We start from the raw sequence: 25,731 nt of genomic DNA, 5'->3' as shown, positions 1-25,731 counted from the left end.
AGATACTACGTACTACGAACGCCTTATATTGGGCAAAATTTAATCCTGCAACAAACATGTATGGATTAGGTAGATATTGCGAAAGAACGGCGATATAATCAAGGCTCTTAATAGTGTTTAAAAGGTTTACCTTTGTAAATAGTCACAACTGATTGCTGAAAATATTAGACATGTGGGCCTATAGACGGTTTCCAGGACACAATTTATGGTCTTGTTGGATAGATTTAGGCATACGTTTTAATTTTATTTATGCCTTTTAACCCTAAAACAAAAAAAAACTGAACATAATCTTAAAAGTTCGAAAGAGTTCTTCCAATACTTGTCATAACCTCAATTTTTAGTAATGTTTACCATCGACGAGCATGATTGTACATTGTAGGCCCCTTAGCTTTGCTTATTCTTATTTAATGTATTGGTATTTAATGGTGACAGCAGAAATATCTCTTGAAACAGAAACGATTCAGAATGAAAACCAAATGAAAACAAATAAGGTGACGGCTGTCATTCACAATCCACATTCCACAGATAAAACACAGATGACACGCGTTTTGGAATTATTTGAACACAGTGTTGCTAACCCGCGATTTTTCAAATTTGCCGCCTTTTACTACTGACAAGATTTGGTTGACGGACTTTACTTACATAGCCTTATTATTTTCTGAACGAAACTTTTGTGACGTGACGGACGCTCGTTAGGTATTTTATTTTATGTCAATTGTTCACTTGTGTACGGAAATAAAAGGATTTAGTAATGAAATCGTGATGATTTATTATTAATTAGACTTAAATCGACCTCTTAGTTTAAGAATAAGTTTTATGTGTAATACATTTCATCGAATAATCATAGGCGTGAGTGTCACAAGCGAGTATAATTTCATCTATAGGTATATTTAGTTCAACGACCTTGTTACTGACAGGTTCATCTTTGCGACTGAACCGATACATGAAAGTGGTGTTATAGACGATAAATAAATTAGTTCTGTGCAAAGGAAGATGGAGCCCTCGAGAGACCCAGGCAAGTACATACTAAATACCTATCATACAGCAGTAAACTTCTATTCATAGATATTAAGAACACAGCTTCCTGCTTTGTTAACTCTTCAATGAGCCATTTGTATCAGTTAATGCGCTATCGTTAGGATTTATCTGCTGTACTATTTGTTTACGTCCTAATAGAGCATCCAATCAGAGAACTGAATACTATGTATTACTGATTCCTTTATACATACAATGTAAATTCATTCTATGTTAGAGGAATGTATCCCTGTTAATACTTTTCTGAGACTGTCCCTGTTCCTGATGACATTTTTATTGAAATATCACTTAAAATCCTTTATTATAATCTGTACAGATCAGCTGCAAAAGCCAAATACCTGATGAGGTAATACTGTCTTTGGAAATTAGAAATGCTTTCTATTAAACATGAATAGTATTTACTTCGAAAATGGTTGTTTATGCAAATATAGCCCAGCCTGGGTGTTGTAGACAAGTGGCAAGTGGCATTATAGGATACAATAGCTTACTAGCAATACGTAGGTCATCCTAGACAACGATTTTTTCTATAGAGCACTTTGTTTACATGTGTAGGTGTATAGAAACTCTATTGTAACAACAAGTACAAGTAGATACAATATTTTGGTTGCATTGGCTTTAATATATTATTCTATAGGGAGTTTTCATTGTACCTACTTCTGGATCTGAACATCCCAATGATTGTGTTTTCAAAATTTAGATATTTAGAAATCTTTAAAAATATAGTTATTTGTACAACAAGAGATCAAAGTTTGATATTTCTTAGTGTGCTTATTTTGAGTCCCGTGCAAGCGAAAGATTCTATTCTATACTATATAATTTAGAATCTTGAGCGTAGTAAGGGACTCAAAAGCACATCTCGTTGTAAATAACTTTGATCTCGTGTAGTTCACAAAACTTTTCACCTCAGCAGTGAGAACATATTAGAGAACCCGAAAAATGTATTCCTTCTTCATCACTTACCTCTATTCACTCATGTTTTCGTAAAATATACCAACAACTAAGTTTTCACCTCAGCAGCTCGAACAAGGGTACTTTGCTACTTAAAAACAGTGAGCAAAATCCAATTTTGCTCACTGAGTGAGTAAAATTTCATTTTGCTCATTTTGTCTCACTCAGTGAGCAAAATGCGATTTTGCTCACTGTTTTTAAGTAGTAAAGTACCCTTGTTCGAGCTGCTGAGGTGAAAAATTGTTTTTGGATTTCTGTACTGGCATTCTGCAACCACTTTTTTGTATGTGCTATATCCACATGTGCATCATGGGAAGGATGATGTGTTTTATTCTACTGCATAGCTGTTTCCTGTAGATTCGCAGAGGGTAACTGAATTCCTTATATCCTTTTGTTTTGGTTCTTGGTACAAAAGAAAAAGCGGCCAAGTGTGAGTCGGACTCGCCCATGAAGGGTTCCGTATTTAGGGGATTTTTGACGTATAAAAAAAAACTACTTACTAGATCTCGTTCAAACCAGTTTTCGGTGGAAATTTGCATGGTATAGTCTAATGACAGTTCATAGTATGAACATAAAATGTCATTTCATACTATGAAATGTCATTTTAGTCTACCGAATAAAAAAATAGACTTTAATGTACATCATATATTTTTTTTAGTTTTATCATTCTCTTATTTTAGAAGTTACAGGGGGGGGGGATACACATTTTACCACTTTGGAAGTGTCTCTCGCGCAAACTATTCAGTTTAGAAAAAAATGGTATTAGAAACCTCAATATCATTTTTGAAGACCTATCCATAGATACCCCACACGTATGGGTTTGATGTAAAAAAAATTTTTGAGTTTCAGTTCTAATGGGAAACCCCCAAAATTTATTGTTTTTTTTTTTCTATTTTTCTGTGAAAATCTTAATGCGGTTACCAAGTTTCAACAGTATAGGTCTTATAGTTTCGGAAAAAAGTGGCTGTGACATACGGACGGACAGACGGACAGACAGACAGACATGACGAAACCATAAGGGTTCCGTTTTTTGCCATTTGGCTATGGAACCCAGGGCAAATTTGGCGCTTTTGAATTTGGAACTTTCTTTTATTTCTATATGACAGGGGTCACCAATTAGTTTCTTCAGGGGTATGGTTTTTAAAATAATATGGCCATCACGTTCTGTATCTACTTGAGTTTATTTAATAAGTAAAAATATAATGTAGGTTGGTGGTCAGGGTCCGGACCGGGGTCCACCATTTGGTGACCCCTGCTATATGAGCCGTATTAATTATGTACTAAGTATTCTTAATGTTGCTATTATATTTTTCTTCCTTGACGTGTAAAATGACTTTACAAATAAATGAGTATGAGTATGAGTTCAAAACTCGAATTTAATTTGTACTTGTACAATTACACGGGGACTTACGCGGCTAAACAATTGAATGATTTATTTTTACGACTTAGGCCTAAAAATAAATCATTTTTGTTACGAAAGTAAACAGTAGGTACTATTAAGTACAGTCAGCATCAATAGTAGCGGATGAGATTATGCATCAAAAGCTTCATAAAAGAGAATTGTTTTTATAAGTCAGACTATTAGTCTGGTTGACACTTTTGAATGTAAACTGTAAAGAACAATATATTAGAGGTTGGCAGATACTTTGGACACACTGTTTCATATGTTATTATTGGTGCTGAGTTGCTGACTGTACATATACACCCGTACCTCGGTGATGGGACATATACACAGTGTTGGCCGAAACGTTAATGCATTTGAAAATGTTGGCCAGTAACCATTATAAATTGAACCTTAAATCGTAACGGACGATTACAGTTTACGGTTCAATTTATAATGGTTAATGCCAACATTTTCAATTGCATTAACGTTTCGGCCAACACTGCATATACATATAGCCCAAATTAGCATTAACACTTTCTGACAGACATTACCAACCTGAACTGCAACAGGATTCTCTTGTTAAGATTTAGAAATTATCATTATCATTTAGACAATCACATTATTAGGGCAACATTACATATTATACATATACTTACTAATTCCAACGGTTTCGTGGAGGAGCTGGGGTATGTAGTTACCTCATTCTCACGCAAAATAGGCACAATGGTAAATAAATTCCCAGTACAACTAACTAACTTTAACTAAATCCAGTCAACCTTGTACAAAACTTTCAGATCATGTTTTTTAAATTTGTAAGATTCCTTTGGTTCATGCTTCATGCTGTATGGGGTGTCACTATTTATTTGCCTCCTAAGGCCCATTATACAAGAGACGTTGGCAATTGTATGTATATGAAATCAATGGTGTAAGATATAAGAAAAAAAGTTAAATTACGTTGAAGTACTCACATCATCAGAGTTTAATTTTTACCAAGTTTTGAAATCGAAAACTAAAAATATGTTAAACCTCCGAATTCCAAAAATGGATCCTAATTTAATGGAATCTTGACTATATTTTTTAATTCCTAAATCCTAAGTGCTTCCTAAAATGCAACCAAGTGGCATCAGGTTTTCATAGTTATTTCTAATATTGCTCAAAAACTAAATTGACACTGAACAAGATCGATTAATTAACTAATAGACTCTGGGGTGATTCAACGTATCCAGTAAATCCAAGGCCGCATAGAGAGACGGTGGTACAATGCATGAAAATCAGGTGAAACCATTTTCTTCAGATACCCAGCTGAGCTGATTTATTGCCATTTTAGTATCAGTTAAAACCTTGAACGCCACCTAGATGGCGCGCATTAATGCTACCATGACCAACTAGATGGCGTTAATAGTACCATTGTTTACACTACACTTGACGCCAAACTGCTTGGTGGATCCATCCACTTTTTAATATAAGCCAATGACGCAAACACAGGGGTGTTAAATGTTTACTCCGTATCTGTCTGCATAGTACCCATGTCACAAACGGTTGTTTTTTTTAAAAGGTGAAAGTGGTTTGGTCGAGGGTGTGCCTTTTTATGAAACTTTATCTGCTCATAAAAAAATATTACATTAAAAGTTGAATATTAAAAATAACTCCCAAGGCAGTTGTACTAATGAATAAATTTGTAGAAAATTGAAACGGAATTGTAAAATTTCTATTAATCAAGTTGGGGTCATCAACGCAATATAGTTGTTTTCGTTTCATGTTAGGGGGTCACCTAACTATAATTATAGATCACATAGATCAACAGAAACGGCTTAAACGATCTACACCAGCTCGTCTTTCTACTCTTGATAGTAGGTAGAGACGGTAGACTGTAGAGTCATGTACAGAATATTTGCTCTTCGTAGCTCCTGCTGCTGACTGTACAGTGTAAACCCAAAAGAAAAGAATGAGTAAGTATAGTTTTTTTTTGTTCTTGACCAACCTACTTGTATATATCCCAACCAACCAACCAACCAACCAACTACAAATACATATATATCATTATCGTACCTACTATTGTAACAGGCATTTTGATTTAGAGAGGCTGAGACTCCGTCAACTAGGCACCTTACTAGGACTCGGGGTATCCTGCGCTTAGTTTCATCGGTATAGTTATTTTCATATTATGACGAGCCGTGATTTCATCAAATGATCAAATCATACCGAAGGATGCAGTCAAAGGACGAGCACGTGTGTTGCGATGCAAGTGGCCGTGCGCGGGCGAGGGGTGCTCAGTCGTGTGCAGTGGACCACTCGACGTCGCACAAGGTCAAGGAGAATGATTAACAACGAAAATACAGCAAAACAAACGGCGGCGGCGCGGGGCTCGAGCGGGGACGCGGTCGGCACCGGCACGACAGTCAGAACAGCGACGCCGCCCGCACCGGCTGCGCGTCCTGCCGCCGCGACCGACGCACTATAAAATCGATGCACGATCCGCAACCGGCATTCAACGCCAACCTAATTCATACCCCGTAAATTTGATGGTAACAACTCGGCCCTCCTGACGTCACTGCGGCCCCTAGCGCTAGCGGTGGATGTGATGCATCACGGCTGCCGACGGATTGTCTTGGTCCTGTCAGATTAAGAAATTAGCGTCCAAGACCATGTCCTTATCAAATCTTGTTTTGATATCCGGTTTAGTCGCATACTCATTTTTGACAATGCAGCGAACGTTCAGACCCTATTAGGGAGCAAAAGTTGTGATGTTGTGAAGCTGAGTTAAGAGTGTAAACTTCTTATGAATACTTTTGTTTATTGCGTTGAAATGATGCGCATATAGTGTTAATTCTAAATATTAGTAAATATGTCCTACATATTTACATACCCATATTGAACTCCAACAGCAATAATAGCGTAGAAACCCGAATAACTATCTTATTTAAATTTAAACTTAGGTAGGTACTTCTAAAGGTCATTTAAATTTTTTGGCTAAAAACACGTTAGGTGGCCTTTGAAGGACAGGACATCCTTTGTATTTTTATGTCTAGCGTAGGTAGGTATATTATTTTACTTAGGGCCACTTGCACCATCCCACTAACCCGGGGTTAAGCAGTTAAACCGTTACCCAGTGTCCAATTTTGTACTGGTAACCATGGTAACTCCAGGATTAACCGGTTAACCCCGGGTTAGTGAAATGGTGCAAGTGGCGCTTAAGTAGCTTTTAGCTAACTTCACTAATATCAAGTTTCCAATATTGGCCAGATTTCTTGTTTAAATCTTATTGTTTATGTGACTTTTAGACCACCATTTGAGAGAACAAACAAAATAGTAGTTCAGTTTCATAACATTCAAAAAATAGGTACCTTATAGTAAAAAGAGAAAACGTAATATCTTACCATCGATTACCACCTGCGATGTTGTCATAAGTTCAACGAGTAATTGACGGCTGTATCAATTAAGACAAGCCTACAAAGGGGTTTATTATACCCTGTTTCGTATTATAAATACAATATCATATCATATCATGATAGTGCTATATACGTTTAACAACGTCATTATAAAATTAGTTCTCATAAAACTGCTACAATGTCTACAAAACATTTTCGTTGCAAATTTGATCAGAAACACCTATACTTTATCTGTCATCAGTCGTAGAGAACACTGCAAGGTTGCAAGTGTGTTGACACTAATGTTTTGACTGCATTTATCTCGGCTCTATCGTTCTAGCCGTTGAATTACCTTTCATGCACTATAATATAGTAGACGTTGTTCTGAGGATCGTTCGAAGATTTACTCGTTTCGATAACCTGACGTCAGGGTGATGTAATAGACAACCAAAATCGTGCCAAAACAAAGTCCGACGGGCCCCAAGGTGTCACTCGTGTCACAAACCCAAAGTTAAAATATTATAGTAGTGATACTGGCTGTCCATACTTCCTTACTTACTAAACTAATAGGTATTATAAATGCAAAAGTAACTCGTATCTGTCTGTTTGATTTTTCCCGAACCTATTTTGCTGAAATTTTACATGTAGAGAAGAAAGGAAAACCTCAAGCCCTAAGTAGGGACACGTGCGCTTCGTATTTTTTGCCACAGACCTGTGTATACAGCTTGTATTACAAAGCTAGCTGCCAGTAGCTGTGCTTGCGGCTCTGCCCGCCTATAAGTTGTCATTTTCCCTCCCTAGGGAATTGATTTCCAATAGTAAAATCGAATTAATTCTACACGGGCGGATCCGAGGCAACAGCTTGATATGTAATACTAACTGTCTAAGTATTACAAATCAAGCATATATTCATTCCTGGAGTTTAATTTTCAATATCTGTCACCAGTAAAAAGTGGGCAATTTTTTGGATGGGAGTTTTCGTAGTCCATTGCTGCGTGACGTTTGATTATGCCATTAGTTAATGGTAGGTGCAACTGGCCCTAGTCGTGAAAAGACAGACAGAGTTATACCATTATATGGTACTACTACAATCCAATCCACTGACTTATTTCTCTCTCGAACACCTGCATGATTTTCTTGGTGTTCGTTCAGTATCACTCACTTATACTGTATTTTTACTTTTACATTCAAATCTCGTTTTAATCTTTAACTTAATCTGTTTCTTCTTTCTCTTCTCTTTACTATGTAGGTATTATATTGTAATCAAATTATTGCCAAATCTCTAATAACAAAAGTCCTAACAAGTTTTGTTCAAACTATAAAATTCTGGTGCTTGAAATGGTACAATATTTATCTTGATCGATTTGAATTTTTATTATTCTATCAGCCACCTGTATTCAATATTTTTGCAAGTCGAAGTATGTACCTGTATTTTCACATTTTTCTATCTAGCAGCAATAATTATCTTACTTCCATTAAAACCCAATAAACTATTTCAAATTTTAACAGGTTTTGTTTCTATAACATTTGCAACGGCTATAATAAAAATAAATAGGTATGCAATTTTCTTGTCAAGTTAATAAATCTGGCCCCGAAACGAAACTTGTTTTAGCTGCAAATAAAAAGTCGATCTTCAAATTAATTGTAATGTTCGCGTTAGCGTCGCTCGGTTTAATTTTTATAGAGCAGTTGTTCAAGACGATTGTATCATTGTCAAGGCCTTCTACTTTATTAGAATTCATTACCGCCCTCATGAGAACTCACTTTTAGAATACTAATACGTTACTCAATTTCGTGTAATAAGCTAGTTGTTTCCTCTTAATTTCCTTTTTACATGGACATATTGGGCATTTGTTAAAATTACTGGTGATAGCAGTGTGTTGATAAGGTAATCATTATCTTCCTTTGAGCTAAAATATTTGAAATGTTATGCTTTTCGTCTTGTGTATGCACGATTAACAAGACTTTTATCTCTATTGCGTTGTAGTTTATACTAAGTTGTAAGTCGGAATCTGGCAATCCGTGAACTTGTTCGTAGTCATAGCGCGAGTCGTCACGCCGCGGCGGCATTGCTTGCCGGCTTGGTCATGGCCAAGGTCTTCCGCCACGCTACGATCGACATTACATAACTGCCCGGCGAAAAATAGGTTGCAAAACAAATTAAAATATCCTCCTCAAGAACCAAATATACCTGACGGACGGTAAAGATGTCGTTGTATTTATTGGGATTTGGGGCCCATCGATATTTTGCATTGCTAAGTGGAGGACTGTTTGGGAGTCGCACCAGCAGATCGAGATGCCGATCTCGTGCAAACAATAGATCGTTGTTTTAATTTGACGGGTCTATAATCGTTATACAGCAGAGTAATTTCCCTGCGTCACTAAAATTATCAAACATGTCGCGTTCTAGTCGATAATCTGTAGTACCTGTACCTACGGTATTTATCGTATCTCCTCATAGATAGAAGTCGTGTTCCCTATAGTTCCGGTTACAAACGCCGCCCCGGTTATCAAGTCTTCCAGCAGCCAAGGCTCCGTGATCTCGTACTAACAAAGTGCAAATAAAAAAAAACACCTGTAGTCGTCAGTGAATCGCCAAGGTCGCGGGCCCCTCCGGCCGCGCGCTTCTCTGCGTTCCGTTTACCCATATCTCGCGGCGAGTGCACGGCCCGCCCCCGCGACTGACTCACCGCACCCGCGCACACCCGCTGCGCCGATCACCGACTATCTATCTCTTCAGGTCAAGTCTAGGACGACCGTTCGACTTTGTTGCTGCGTGCTACGCTCACATTCGACGTAACACCTCATTACCCCCGTAAAACATGTACAGCAACCTCGAGCCTCGAGCATTATATTATTATAAGACCTACCCTTTTTCTGGACTGAAAAACTTTTCAGTAGGTAAGTGTATAAAAATATGGGAGGACACTAAAATATGTATGCAATGCAAACAGTTCTTTGGCACGCTCTTACAAGCATCGAATAAATTCACCATTGAATACCATGATGTCAGGATAATTCATTGAAAGTGAAAAGGAAAGTACATATACGTGTATAAAATAAAAAGGTTGATAAGGCGGTGCGCTCGCGTCGCAATTGTCAATGTTAATTGTGGCTGGCGGGCGCGCGTCAAGTCAAGGTCGGCATGGATCGATCGCTGCATGCCGTGCACCGGAGTGGGGCGGCAGGCGTGTCTGCACATACACGTATGCACTTTGCGCGCACCAACGAAAGTGTAGGAAAGTGGAAACATTCCTCGATCACGCTTCAAATTGCTCTACGCTCGGTGCACGCTAGGGATTGCAGAACCGGTACTGTTTAAAAGAACCGGGATTTTCGGTACCGGGCAAAAATGGAACCGGGATTTCCCGGTATTTTCGGTACTTTCGGGACTGCCTTCAAAAATCAGTTTTCACATCAATTTTCAGTAAAAAAAAGCGTAAAACGACCACGAATCTTTCTTAAAACAATAAAAAAGTAGCACAGTGAATGTACACACTTCTTTTGTACCATAATATGTGTCTTTAAGTCACACAATCATTAACATAATTTGTTTTTTTTTTTCCTAAACTAAAGTGTCATTCAATATAACTTGCCAACTATGTAAACAAAAGTTACTAGTGAATTGACATTCAGTGTCAATTTTAGTATGGCGGTTTGTTTACATAGTTATCAAGTTCTATTTAATGACAGTTTACATGATATTTTTACTATCTTTGTTGATTTGATTGGCAAAAACTGAATTGTGGCTCGTGGCTGAAGACGTTTTGTGAAAAAGGATAAACAAAATGATAATTTTCGCATGCGTTGAAAATGGGCTGTGGACCTTCGAACATATAATAACTATCAATACGACAAATTAAGAAATTATTCAGCCAGAATTATTAATTCATTTAATTTTTTTTAAATATCATTATCATAATGTGAATTTCTTATACCGTGTTTGAATTTTAATTAAAAGTAGTATTTTATTAATTACAAAATTGTCTCTATTTTTGCTTCTAGTTAGTAAACAAATATGAAATAACTAATTGTTCGTATAAAATGATTTATCGTACAAACATTTAGGTATGCCCTTAAAGTATCAAATTACGCAATTTTATATTGTCGGCATTGTCAAACCCATTGACTTTTTTAAATTTATTTTAATGTAGTGATCAGCCGTAAAAGTATTACCATCGGCCTTAGATTGACAAAATATATTTATTTTCTTTATAAAACATGATATTTCATGCTAAGTAACAGAAAACAGTCAAATATTGTACCGGAAATTTTAGTCCCGAAAATCCCGGGAGTACCGGGATTTTAATTTTGAAATCCCGGTTCTTTGCTTGGCTCTAAATCCCGGGAATTCCCGGTACTTTCGGTACCGGTATTTCCCGGGAGCAAACCCTAGTGCACGCTCCATATCTAGTTTCAGCGACATCTTTCTATTTGCGCAAGATTGTAAATTGGTATCTGTTCTTGTCATCTACTGTCTACTTACTGTTGTTATCGATAATGTTAATCATTTTTGTATCTATTTCGCAATATTTCGATGGAAGCATTTCTTTGTTAGTAGCTCTTTTAGTGTTGGTGGATGCTTAGTCATTACCGCGGCATTTCCTTTGTGTGGCACATCAATACAAGCTGTATCATAATGGGCAACAGCTCAATATTCATTTTGTTTCGTGCGTGTGGCACTGATGGCGTAGTGATTAACTGAAGCTTTTGTCGCAGCTATTGATTTATTATTGTGTACAAGTTATACATAGGCATTTTACACATACGTCTCCGCCCACTTTTTCTCTTAAAGGTGTTTTCTCTCACCGAGGCTATCAATGTCATAGGCTCGGATCGTCAAGGATACCTAGCTTGATTGACAGGTTGGGTTAATGTATTCCCCGCCGCGTATCAATATCACCATGAAAAAGATAGGTATGGATTTGCGCTCGGGTGGATCCTATTGAATTAAGTCTGAGTAGGCGCGATAAATGAGGGTATTTTTCATGATCCATTAACTGGCTCTTGTCATAACTGGCTGCTACAGATTATGTCGTATTATTGTCGAATGTGATTGAGAAGAATGTCTCACATTGTATGTTTGTAATAGGTTGTTTTTTCTTTAATAGAATATTATCTATTTAAGTCCTATCTATTTATAAAGAAATATCACCTATTTTCGAGTATTTTCTTTATAAGTAATTTTTTTTTTTTCCAACACGCTAAATACGTAAAAGTAGTGCGGGTAGCAATTTTTTAGACTCAATGAGTACATTCGATTAGATGTTTTTTACCTACATATCGTGCAATTTCTCTCCAAGCCCTCGTAGTGGCGTCTTCGAATGTTTGTATTGGGTAAATCCATATTTATTTGTTATCCTGCTAAACCTCATTCAAGTCAAACATCTAAACTTCGGTTTGATTTGAGTACACAATATGGAAAATAATCTTGGACATGGTCTTTACTTGTAGAAATCGACTCTACTCTAAAGTACCCAACTTAGATTTTATCGCTATCGTTATGATTGTTGTTTGCGAGAAACAATCTTGCCTATTTTATTCATTTCATGAATCTTCTTCAGCGTAAGCAGTTTACGGACTCTACCCTGCCTTTTTTCTTTGCCGGATGCCAGATGGATTATTATACACAACAAGAAAAAATTGTGTAAGCACGTGGATTCGGATATGCGCGTTACCCAAGGACACACATATGTTGAGGCGGACAGAGCCAAACTTTGTAGAACCATGTGGGGAGACTCCCTAAATGTGTAAACGTTGAATGATGCCTTGTGTGATAAAATCGCACGAGGTAGACAAAAAATTACCCTGCTTCGAGAAGACGACATTTATTGACGAAGAGTGATCACATAAAGAAGCCAATAATAATACTTTTATCGCGTGTTTGCAGTTTAGATATGCTATTTCTACAAAGTCCTTTTCGTGCTTCTTTATCCGAGTAAAAGTTGGTCCAATCAATATACTGACTATTTTAAACGTTTTTCATATTTTTTAGCCTTAAACGTGTCGTTGATATAATTTGGCTGATGCTACTTTGCAATAACTCCTTGTTCTTTCATACCGACATTGTCGAATAGAATTAGGTATTAGATTTCGTAAAGGCTAGTTTTTCAACAAATGGAAGTGACCGGTATAAATTGTGAATCGGATTCTATATGCTGAGTGACATAGCGCAAATTTTTGTATGATAGAGGCTAACGCAGGGAGCTCGGTCCATGAGTGACGTAAAACTTAATTACAGAAACACGCAGCCGCGACCACGAAGGCCAACGGCTAACAACTACAATTATTCAGATGATTCCTATTGAAATAAAATATTTTAAACCATCTAACTTACTTAATTTGGTATCATTTGCAGGTTAATAGTAAAAAATGCGATTATACAACTTGTTTTCCGACATTAAATCAGTTCTATACACGTATGATTGTATGCGGACCTTGAGGCGGCGAGACCTTCACGCCGTAACCGCGCGGAAGTTGACGGGTACATTTTTTGTCAATTTCGCGTTCGTTGATTTTAGCGCGCATTACTTAGGCCTTGGTCTCCTATAAACGCCATCGGCCGCTTACAGCGTCTGCGTCACGATGCTTACTATAGAGATGTACTGTTGTGGTCTGTTTTAGACGTCGACGTCAGCGTCTTTTTTGTTCAAAAACGTTGACGCGGACGCCAGACGCCGCGTACAGCATAAAATAGGAGACCAGGGCCTTAGTCACTAGTTAAGCATCGACGCCGCGAGCGCGGAGTACCTATTGTTGACGCTTGCACCGTGATTTTTATCGCTTGCACAATAACAATCGCTATCACAATGTCACACCGACTTTTGCTTTGTCCCCGAGCTCCGTGATGCGCCGTCCCATATCTCTGCTCGCTTTCGCACCGTATTGTGTAGAACAAACGTCATAATTCTCTTTATAGCTCGCGAGAGGCCGTTTCGACGTGCAAATTGAATAAGCTCGAACGTTGTCGAAGTGCAGTGAAGTGATAGTGATGCGATTATGTTAGTGGGTGGCCATGTCAAGTGTTGCGAAGAAAGACAAGCCGACGATGTCGGTGACGGCGCTGATGAACAACTGGGTGCGGCCGGCGCTGCCTCAGCAGCAGCCTCAGCCGGCGGCGCCCGCGCCCGTCTCCATGCTGCAGCCGCTGCAGATGCCGTCGCCCTCGCTGCAGAACACTCACCACATCCCGACGGTGGACTGCTCGCTCGACATGCAATGTAATTTTATTACCCTTTAGTATTTTACGACTGGACGTCATTGCCGAAAGCCTTGCTTAGTTTCTACTTGACGCCGTACTAGCGAGCTAGGTAGCGTCAATTTTTATAGAAGAGGTGCTGTACATTTTTCATACTATGTGACGCAGCACCTGGCCTCATCGTGTGTCCAAGACCTAGCGCTGTATACAGATCTACCATACAGACTTAAGCTTAGAACGCACTGCGGTAATTTTTTTGCGGTTTCAGAACCGCAAAAACATAAGGTATAGCATACTTCATAAGCGCACGCACTTGCAGGACTGAAAAAAAATAGGAATATTATATGAGTACTCTTAAGCGGAAGGAAAAACAAGATTCACAAAAAAAAGCGGCTAAGTGCGAGTCGGACTCGCCCATTAAGGGTTCCGTATTTAGGCGATTTATGACGTATTACAAAAAAAACTTCTTACTAGATCTCGTTCAAACCAATTTTCGGTGGAAGTTTACATGGTAATGTACATCATATATTTTTTTTAGTTTTATCATTCTCTTATTTTGGAAGTTACACGGGGGGGGGGGGGGAAACACATTTTACCACTTTGAAAGTGTCTCTCGCGCAAACTATTCAGTTTAGAAAAAAATGATATTAGAAACCTCAATATCATTTTTGAAGACCTATGCATAGATACCCCACACGTATGGGTTTGATGAAAAAAAAATTTTTGAGTTTCAGTTCGAAGTATGGGGAACCCCAAAAATTTATTGTTTTTTTTCTATTTTTGTGTGAAAATCTTAATGCGGTTCACAGAATACATCTACTTACCAAGTTTCAACAGTATAGTTCTTATAGTTTCGGAGAAAAGTGGCTGTGACATACGGACGGACAGACAGACGGACAGACATGACGAATCTATAAGGGTTCCGTTTTTTGCCATTTGGCTACGGAACCGTAAAAAAGTAAGGCTTATTATTAACCGGGCAACTAAAATATTAAACAGGAACTTTCATTGGGCATATAATAATATAATTTGGCTGTGCATTAATATTTTGGCGCCAAAAATAATATTTTAGCCTCAAATATAAGCATCATATTATTAAAATAATAAAAAAAACTGGCAGCAAAATCAAGCCACCTAAAAAAATTATAGGGAACTTAAAGTGATAGGTTGGCATCTAAAATAATAAATTGGCAACTAATATTGTAAAGCGATCATAAAATTTAGTTGTCGTCTAGTTGTTCACACCTAAGTAATCAACTAATCATAACTGAGCATATCGTATTCAGCTAGGTAGTATTTTAACACGAAAGCAGTTAAATTTAATGAATATTGGTCACTTTTTACACAAAACACCTCAAATTAATTTACCAATACGCAATGGTCAGTATACTTATAGTCGAAATTTCTAATCATGAAACGCCTAATAGCCATTATACCATTAGATCTTTAAATTTTTAATTACTAATTTCAATAGTTACCACTGTGTTCTGCTAGAGTCAACAGATAGGTGCGACGACGAGCGAAGCGAGGAGGAGCGTGTTGGGTTGACAGTGTAATGACCAAACAAAATATTTTAAAAGAACTTCATTTTTGAATTAATAGATAGCCGTTTTCTTTTTATGATGTGCTTCATAAATGGTCTCCAATATATTAATTCAGTTGCCAAATAAATACTTGGTACCTGTCTAAAAATATTCAAACGCTGTAACGGCTTTAAAATGCAGCTCATATTGAAATATTTTAAGACTCCGTTTTTGTTGCCAAACTATTAATTTTAGTAGCCATTCCGATTTTTTTAAACTACCCAAAATCGATTAATTAGTTGACCGGTTAAATACGTGCCAAAAAGTAATATACGAGTACATACTATGGACCACTAGAATTTCCATACAAACTAGGTGTGCTGAATAATTGAATATGGACGGTAGTTATATTAAGTAGGTATACTTAGATGCGGAGAATACCTTTTAGGGATGTATTGATTGACGTGTTCATCGGAAATCGGAACACGTCAATACATTTGTGTAATCAATATTCCCGTTGCCCGATTCCAAATACCTAGGTGGTTTGCAGTTTGTCAGTTCCCGAAAAAAAAATGGGACGTTCGGGCCCTATTAAGGCCCCTGTACACAATGGGCCATCGCCGGCCAGTCCAAGGGACGCAGCCATGCGGTAGAATGAGATAGCAATATCACTTGCTCCCTCTAACGCATAAATGCGTCCCTCAGAATGGCCCACGCTGGCCCATTGTGTACTGGGGCCTTTAGCTGCAGATGTAGCGTAACGGGCAATCCGTTCAGAATACATGACATGACTTTCTATTACAAATCTATTTGGCTTAGATATTCGCTAACTTACGTCAAATTTAGCAAGGATTATTAAATATTTAAGTATTGTTTGGACTAAAGGAATGTGGAATGTAACTTTATTGTGTCTCATAATTTGTCTTATACAAAAAGTTGGCGCCGGTGTGTTTCGAAAATTATCTTAACTACCGGTCGGCTGTTTCTGGCTAAGTGAAACAGATACACGACCTACAAGGTAGCTACAGTAATATTTTAAGTTACGTCTTGCAATGCATTTTTCAAAAAAGACAATTTTTAACCCAAGGTTGGTTAATCCCAGGGTGCAGGGTCTGATTACTGGTCGCATCCGATCAATTTTCCATTTAGCTTTTATTTTAACAACAAGTTTCACTAAATATTGGGTAAGTATGGGTCTGTAGCTTGTGCAGTACCTAATGAAATGGACAGTAACCTAAAACTTCTAGTAACATAAATATATTGAACTAGCTTCTGCCCGCGTCTTTTTATGCGTGGTAAAATGATGATGATCGACAAAAACTATATCCTATGTCCTTCGCCGGGTCTCAAACTATCTCCATACCATGAAGTTCTCCTAAATCGGTTCAGCGGTGTATTAAGCGTGAAGAGATAACAGACACGAGTTACTTTCGTATTTATAATATTGGGATTTAAATGTGTCGGTAGTTATGATGGCTTATATTATCTTAAAAATTGGATGGTCCGCAAATGTTAAACAATATCCTTGGGAACAGGTCTTGATGTATATAGACCTAATTTGTGCTGAAAGCTGGGTAATTAGTAGGTATCACAATTTAATTATACTGAAACCAGCTCTATTGTTTAGAGTTTTAGACTATTAGGAATAAGTACCTTACAAAATCAATAACGGCCACGTGATGTGGTTCCAAACTTAACAAACAAGTCAAACAACTCCCATTCATCAACAAAATACTACCATTAACTAATTCAGACCAGCGAGACATGCAGAACTATTAGAGATGTTTCTGTAACTTGTATAGCAAATGCCAAATAATATTAACAAATACCTATGAATGCCTGGATAGGCTTTTGTACAAGTGTATTCGAGAATGGTGATATCAATATTATTATCCAATGTATTACAAGCTCATGGGGCCAATTCAAACTTATTACATTTTGATATCTAAATGATTTCACTTTGTTATGTGTTTGTGCGTGTCGCTTGCTCCAATATATGTACGGAGTACGGACAAGTACGAGCAAAATCCACGCGAGGAGGACATCATTTAGACATCAAAATGTAAGTTCGAATTGGCCTCAATGTTTTTCACCTGTCTCAGTGTCCTCGAAGGTGGTCCTAGGACCTCGATTATTACTATAGGTACAGTAGGTATTTGGTATATTGCGACCTTATCCAGATTAAATTACCTAGATAATGAACATAAGGCGGTAACAATCTTGTCTCAAACATTGAACTTGTTAATTGATATCATGAAGACCGATTCGATCGATTTCAAAATATAGTCATTCAATTGTTACCGGCCAGACATCGTTATTCGTTAGTTTCATGCTTCGGTTCTCGCAGACTTGCAAATGCATACATGCATCGATCTACTGATATTTCAGGGATGACTTATTTTGTAGTCGTTTGGGCATAAGTAAAATTCATGACGTACCTATATTACAGGGCTGTCGGACCTTCCAAACTTTTCTACATTACTATTTATTTGTCAAACTCGGTTCATCCATTAACATGTAGATTTCTTAACAAGAAAACTCGTTAAACCTCGGATTCAAAATGTATGCTCTGAAAATAAAATCTAGAAATAAGAGTGCTGGAGTAGATAAATATAGATAGATAGATAGAATACTCTTTATTGGCACACCTCAGTAAAAAATAACAAAAGATTTTTTTTTAATTAAATATATACAGTCTCTTCGAAAAGATAAGAGTCGTGGAATGTATTGGGTCCCATAAATTCCACGACACTTCTCTTTCCGCACAGACTTATTTCGCTATAAGTACAAAAAATATATAATAAAATCATTACTGGGAGTGGGGGGTGACTCTCCGTCCACCCCATTATTTTATTTTTTACAGTAAATCGTTATTTGTATATTATATATACAGGGTTGGGCAGTATTTCAATTACATGTATTTGAAATACGTATTTGAAATACAAATTAGTATTTTGTATTTGTATTTCAAATACTACCTCAAAAGTATTTTGTATTTGGTATTTCAAATACTGCACTCACATGTATTTAGTATTTTGTATTTCAAATACTTCAAGCTTCAAAATACATTTCTATAAATACATTTTATTAAATTCTATAATCCTAAAATGTCTAATCTCTCGCACAAGCTGTGAGCCGAGCATTGGCTGGATACTGGATCTATATTAGGTCAACTTCTGCGTGGAACTTTTCGTTTAAATCTAGGGGATAGGGTCATTGCAGTAGTTTCCGTCCATGCACTAGTTTTCGACAACTTGACGGATTATCAAATATATATTTCATTTTTAATTTACTACTTTTTGCGAAATCTTCATCTTCCTCGCGTTGTCCCGGCATTTTGCCACGGCTCATGGGAGCCTCGGGTCCGCTTGGAAACTAATCCCAGTAATTGGCGTTGGCACTAGTTTTTACGATAGCGACATCTGACCTTCCAACCCAGAGGGTAAACTAGGGCCGTAATTGGAATTAGTCCAGTTTCCTCACGATGTTTTCCTTCACCGAAAAGCGACTGGTAAATATCAAATGATATTTCGTACATAGTTCCGAAAAACTCATTGGTTCGAGCCGGGGGTCGAACTCGCGACCTCCGGATTGCAAGTCGCACGCTCTTACCGCTAGGCCACCAGCGCTTCCTTTTTGCGAAATATCATTGTTATATGTAGACAGATATATTGCTTAGACGCCTTAGACATAAGGATTGAAATCAGTCCAAAGGGTGTAGCAGGATAAGCCTTCAAAAATTGCCCCCAAAGCTTTGAGTTCAAAACTACTACCAGTTGATGCCCCGTCAAATGAAAATAATCCACACCAATTTTTAACCCTCTACTGCCGCCTGGAACCCCGTGACATTCATTTAACCCTAAAAAGTTTTTATTTTTTTTCTCAAAAAGTATAAAACGGACAATTATGAAATTTTTCATAAATGTTGATGTCATCTATACAAACTATCAAAAAAAAAACTAACTCTCTACTTACTTATTTTCCTAGAAAAAAACCTAAATAAAAAAATAAAACACCCTGTATATCAGTTCAAGCTCGTCGTACTATCACCATTTTTGTACTAATTATTAACCAACTACCTATCTACATAATATATAAGTTTCATGTAAATAACAAAGGTGGAACAGTGTGAAAATATAAGTATTGTTCAGTACGTACCATGTATGTAACACGCTTACCAAACGTTGACGACACTAGTAAAAGATATCGGCCCGCCAACCGGGAAGCCATCCGTAATCATTTTTTTTTTGTTAATTTGAAATGGAGGACAAATGAAACTCATTAATACTTATTCGAACAAGTGTTTCTGTTTATTTTACTTTATTGTTTTGTAAAAAGGTACTACGTAATTGAGTTACTTAGCATTTTATGTAAGTTCTTGAGTCCTGCAAGCGAAATAAATTAAAAAAAATGGCCCTCGGCCGTGATGCTGGCCGTGTTCGATTTTCAAATATTTTTTTCGTAATTAACAAAAATAAATGATTACGGATGGCTTCCCGGTTGGCGGGCCGATATCTTTTACTAGTGTCGTCAACGTTTGGTAAGCGTGTTACATACATGGTACGTACTGAACAATACTTATATTTTCCCACTGTTCCACCTTTGTTATTTACATGAAACTTATATATTATGTAGATAGGTAGTTGGTTAATAATTAGTACAAAAATGGTGATAGTACGACGAGCTTGAACTGATATACAGGGTGTTTTATTTAGGTTTTTTTCTAGGAAAATAAGTAAGTAGAGAGTTAGTTTTTTTTTGATAGTTTGTATAGATGACATCAACATTTATGAAAAATTTCATAATTGTCCGTTTTATACTTTTTGAGAAAAAAAATAAAAACTTTTTAGGGTTAAATGAATGTCACGGGGTTCCAGGCGGCAGTAGAGGGTTAAAAATTGGTGTGGATTATTTTCATTTGACGGGGCATCAACTGGTAGTAGTTTTGAACTCAAAGCTTTGGGGGCAATTTTTGAAGGCTTATCCTGCTACACCCTTTGTGCAGGAATGTAGGTATTTATTCAAATTTCGTCAAGTGGACGTAAACTAGAGCTGGACGAAAACTAGCGCAATGACCCTATAAGTTTATATAAAAGAATATTCGTTAACGTTAAAACTAAATGCTAAACAAAAAAATAAATAAAGGTATATTTTGTAATTGAAATACATTATTTTAAACACTGTAATTTGTATTTTGTATTTCAAATACCCGTCACCAAAGTAGTTTGTATTTTGTATTTCAAATACTTTTAAAAATGTATTTTGTAATTTGTATTTCAAATACGTGGAAGCCAGTATTTTGCCCAACCCTGTATATATATACATTTATAACAAAGATTCAGTTGCCTATCTATTACGGTCGGCAAGATGCCTACAGCACAACCTTCTGAAGATTCCATCTTCAAGTCTTTTAATTGGCTTTATGATTCGGTATACAAATGATAAGGTATAAATATTTCCCGTTTTTAGGGTTACGTATAGTCGGAAGGTTGCCAAAGTTTAGAAGAAGCTTTAACTACTCTGTCTCTCTCCGTCTATATTATACATTTATAACAAAGATTCACTTGCCGATCTATTACGTTCAGCAAGATGCCCACAGCACAACCTTCTGAAGATTGAACAGACGAAGAGAGACAGAGTAGTTAAAGCTTCTTCTAAACTTTGGCAACCTTCGGACTATACGTACCTAACCCTAAAAACGGGAAATATTTATACCTTATCATTTGTATACCGAATCATAAAGCCAATTAAAAGACTATTTTAATATATGGCGAGATGTTTCTCGTTGTGATTTTCTTAATTGAGAGGCGCGGGCGAAACATACACACATAATAATCGGCGGTGAAAATTATAATTGCGTTTGTTTAAAATCTCTTTGAACTGAAACTCCATTAAGAAGTTAATTTGAGTTGTTTTCGCTTTTGCAAAGATACATCTGTGACAGTTGTTAAATTATATTTAAATTAGATTATTTCGCTTGCCATTTATCATATTTAAAACGTAAAGATACTAAAAACCTATACTATACCTACTATACCTTATTTAAGTAGGTACCATAATTCATAACATAATTATCAGAAAAAAAATATCAGATAGCTATCGGACGATTATCCGATAATTATCAAAGACCACAATTATCTTGATAATTTCGAACCCTGGTCAGCCAGAAGACATCGCTAACTTACGTTGCAGTTGTAGTGCTTAATTGTTTTCCATCGTATTTTCACGGAAACGTACGAACTAGGGAATGCTCCCGGTACTGAGTTTGTATGGCGAGAACCGGGAATTCCCGGTTCCGGTACTGTATTTGTATAGAAAACCAGTACCGGGAGCACTCCCTACGAACGCGTCTTGCTACGAGGGTAATTTGAGAAGTAACTTGTTTCGCCTATGTATAGATGGCGTTGGCGTCAACTCTGTATGTATTGATTTAGTTTAGTAATTAAACATATTTAATATGTGGCGTCATGTCATTTTTGCCAGGAATTTGTCATTTGACAGTAGTTCAAACAAAACTGGTCTGAGTTACGCGGGAAAATTGAGAAAATTGGAATTCGTGGAGTTCTTCAATTCTTTTTTTTGGAAGGCAAAACTGTGAAACAAATCCTTTAAAGGATTTTACCTACGTTGGGTAGTTCGTGTCCTTCCTAGGGAACGGTTTGACTTTGGGTAAATGAGTTTAAGCGAGGCAGGACACGCATTAAAGATGCACCTCGCCCTGGAGCCCCGAAAACAGCACTTTTACCCGAAATCATCGATAAAATCCATGATTTAGTTTTAGCCGACCGAAGATTGAAAATACGCGAATTAGCTGAAGCCACAAACATCTCTTCTGAGCGGGTGCATTTTATTTTACACGACGATTTGTACAATAAAAAGCTTTGTGTAAGGTAAGTGCCGCGATTACTGACTCCACAACAAATGCGTATTCGCATGTGAACATCTGATGAAGATTTGCAGGTGTTTAAAAAAAACCAACAGATTTTATTCGCCGTTTTGTCACTATGGATGAAACCTGGATCCATCACTACATCCCGGAGACGAAACATCAGTCGAAACAATGGGTTGGTTATGGTGAGCCAACTCCAAAGAAAGCCATATGCATTCCGTCTGCTGGAAAGGTGATGGCGTCTGTGTTTTGGGACGCAAAGGGATACTTTTCATTGACTACCTGGCCAAGGGAAAATCTATAACTGGAGCATACTACGCATCACTTTTGGATCAGTTACAGGCGGCAATAGCTGAAAAACGTCCAGGTTTGGCAAAAAATAATGTGATTTTTCACCATGACAACGCTCCGGTGCATTCAAGCCGTGTCGCTGCACAAAAATTGTCGTAGTTACGATTGGAACTTCTTCCACACCCTGCTTATTTACCAGATTTGGCTTCGTCGGACTATCACCTCTTCCCGAAACTGAAAACATTTCTCTTAGGGCGAAATTTTAAGTCCGATGAGGAGGTTATACGGGAGGTCAATGCGTATTTCGAGGCCCTTGAAGAGACGCACTTCCGTGAAGGCATAGAGATGTTGCAGACTCGTTGGGACAAGTGCGTAGAACTTCGGGGGGATTACGTAGAGAAATAAAATAAATACATTTGCAATATTATTATTTTTTGATATGAAACCAAGTTACTTCTCAAACAACCCTCGTATTTCAGTCAGTCTCGGTACAAAAAGTACTGAGGGCCTACCGCGAACCACGTTCGACGTGTTGGCTCTCTGTCGCACTTGTAAATTCGTACGTAAGTGTAACAGGGAGGCAGCACGTCGAACGTGGTTCGCGGTAGGCCCTCAGAGGTTGGCTGAAGTAGCATGACAAATACGAACGTTTCCGAGAAAGTACGATGGAAAATAATTATGCACTACATCTGTACATGCTTGCATTGTTAGACTTGTATCTACTTATATGATTTCGCTTCAATTAACTTATATTTCAGGGTTAGTTAAATCTTCGTAGAAGTAATTAACATGTGTAACAGTGCCTAAGTCACTTGACCATTTGGGTCCAAGAAAGTATTTATGCTCGACTTGGCGGGGGCACTGCCGTGCCCCCAGATTTATAGTAATTTCACATTATTTATAGATGTGTTGCCGTGGAACCTGAAAAATGTATTTCATGGGTACGGGGCTAATTTTGCAGTAAATAATGTTTTGTATGCTGAAAACGGATACCCAACGGATGTTTGACACAGGCCCGTATTCTTTTTTAAAGAATTGCCTAACAAACGATACCCAAACGACATTAAAATGATCATGATATCCATTCACAACTAACCAGTAAAAAAAAAACATTTTTTTTTCGTTGACAACTTTGTTGGCGTGATTTGACGATAATTGTATAATAGGTAAATTTGTAATTTTAATTTTAATATGAAGGACGATTCTCCTATTTGCGTTCCTTGATATAGTTTCAACTGAAGGTTTCGGCCTTGCTCTCGAGGTCAAGCAGGTTTCAGGAATACTAATATGTAGGTAGGTTAGGCATTCATTGTCGACACCTATTCCCCCCACAATATATACCACCTTAGGAAAGTTGCTTAATTCATTAACCTTCCTCGTGTTCCATTTATATTTATATTCATATTATATCAATTAGAAATGGTCTTGATTTTAAAACATCAACTTTTGTATTGAAATGTTACTACTCGTATTACTATTATGAAATTGCAGAAAAGAGAAATTCTCATTTTAATAATTGATATCAGATCAATCAACATTTTGTATTCTCTCGACGAATAACTTTTGGGCATACATACTATACTTTCCTTCCTTATTATTACTAACGTCAATACGCAAAAATTAAGCGTACCTCGCACCATGGGAATTGATTTTACGCAAATATAAAAAGTACTTACACTATAAAATGCCTAACAATGGCGCCCAAAACTGTGCGTGACCGGATACTCACGTGTTACCTAAGTATTTCCGTTTTAAATCAATCATATACTTATTGTTGACTTTATTGAAATGAGAGCATATGCCTAAATACGTCATTTACCTTACGATAAACATAGGCCTAGCTAGACAATACATGTTGATATTTGAACGTTTATTTGCTAAAAACTTAATTTCCAATAATGTCAACCCAAAACTGATGTAAATTTCCATTTCAAAAGTCGACATAAATATGTGAAGCTCGTGAAGCGACGTTTATTATATTTACAAAAAGAAAGTAACTCGATTTATATTTTTTCGCCAAACAAGTGCGAACAAGATAAAAATGTTCTCCTTTATTGTTGGTTTTATTATATTATCTACATGGGCGTCTTATTTTTCATAACATCGTTTGATATTAGATTTCCCTGAGCCCTCCCGCGAATAAACAAATTATTTTCTTTTGTAGCTCCGGCGTGGGCCGCCATAAGACTCCAGCAATATTTAATTTCAGCTGAATGGAATTAATTTAGGCGCTCTCTGTTAATTTCCAGCTTAGCATTTATTAACATTTCTGTAAATGGGTATTTATTTAGTTATCTACTTACGATGCGGAAAACTGACTTCACTGAATTTTTGAATATTCTGTTAGGGAATAGTACACAAAGGATGTAAACAGGATTTGATTCAATTTATTAAAACGCAGTTAGAACTACATATATAGTGATTGACACTAACTATCCATGTAAATTGTAAAGTATCATAAAACATAATAACCCTACCTCTGCGCTGGTAAAAATTAAAAGGTGATATCCATAGATGGAGAACTGATGGTTAAATGCATAAGATTAATACTTCAAACTTTTAAATTTTAAATATACCTTGGCCATTTTATTTAAGGTTGTACTTGTACTGTAAATTGTATATATATTCTTTCTACTCAGTATGGAAATAAAAATCATGGGATACTTTTTTCTCCTACAAAAATGGAAAGAGCTCGTGCTTCTGAGTAGAAATAACATAAAATTTTCCAAATTTAAAGAAAGTGTAGTGTACTTACAAACTTTAAATTAGTTAAGTATGTGAAGCTGTAAACACATGTGTTTAAACCCGTACGCAATGCCATACAAGCGTGTTTTTGTGAACAAAGGTGCGCGGTAAAAGGCTTCTATTTGTATTATGGTTTCCTTTCTAATGCGCTTCAGAGAGGGTGTGTGTTTATTTCCTTTTTGTGCTCCATTCTGCAGCCCTCAGACATGTGGACCAGTTTTGTCGGTCCTTTTGCCGGCACCGATACATTTTTTTACTTATTTCAAAAACTTATTTGTTTTGCACAAATAAAATGACCTGCCTGCCGCTTGCTCGATGCACATATTTATTAAACGGGCTATTTTTAGGGT

At 37.0% G+C, this 25,731-nt stretch overlaps 1 protein-coding gene across 6 annotated transcripts in view; it reads left to right on the top strand.

Annotated features, from left to right (window-relative positions):
* Positions 1-696: 696 nt before the first annotated feature.
* The window catches only part of LOC134648094 (protein ultraspiracle homolog), a 51,699-nt gene continuing 26,664 nt past the window's right edge, over positions 697-25,731 (top strand). For 2 of the 6 annotated variants that reach the window (XM_063502561.1, XM_063502557.1), the window contains exons 1-2: positions 5,565-5,892; positions 13,655-13,955. In XM_063502561.1, coding sequence (XP_063358631.1) covers positions 13,751-13,955 — 205 coding nt within the window. In that variant the 5' untranslated portion in view covers positions 5,565-5,892; positions 13,655-13,750. Of the gene's footprint in view, positions 1,016-5,564; positions 5,893-11,157; positions 11,190-13,637; positions 13,956-25,731 lie in introns of those variants that run through there. The other 4 variants (XM_063502559.1, XM_063502560.1, XM_063502562.1 and 1 more) reach the window with 4 other exon arrangements.

The sequence above is a fragment of the Cydia amplana genome, chromosome 5 (assembly GCF_948474715.1).
Source record: "Cydia amplana chromosome 5, ilCydAmpl1.1, whole genome shotgun sequence".
Lineage (NCBI taxonomy): Eukaryota > Metazoa > Arthropoda > Insecta > Lepidoptera > Tortricidae > Cydia > Cydia amplana.
The sequence above is the reverse complement of the archived record's forward strand: the minus strand, read 5'-3'. Positions and strand labels throughout refer to the sequence as shown.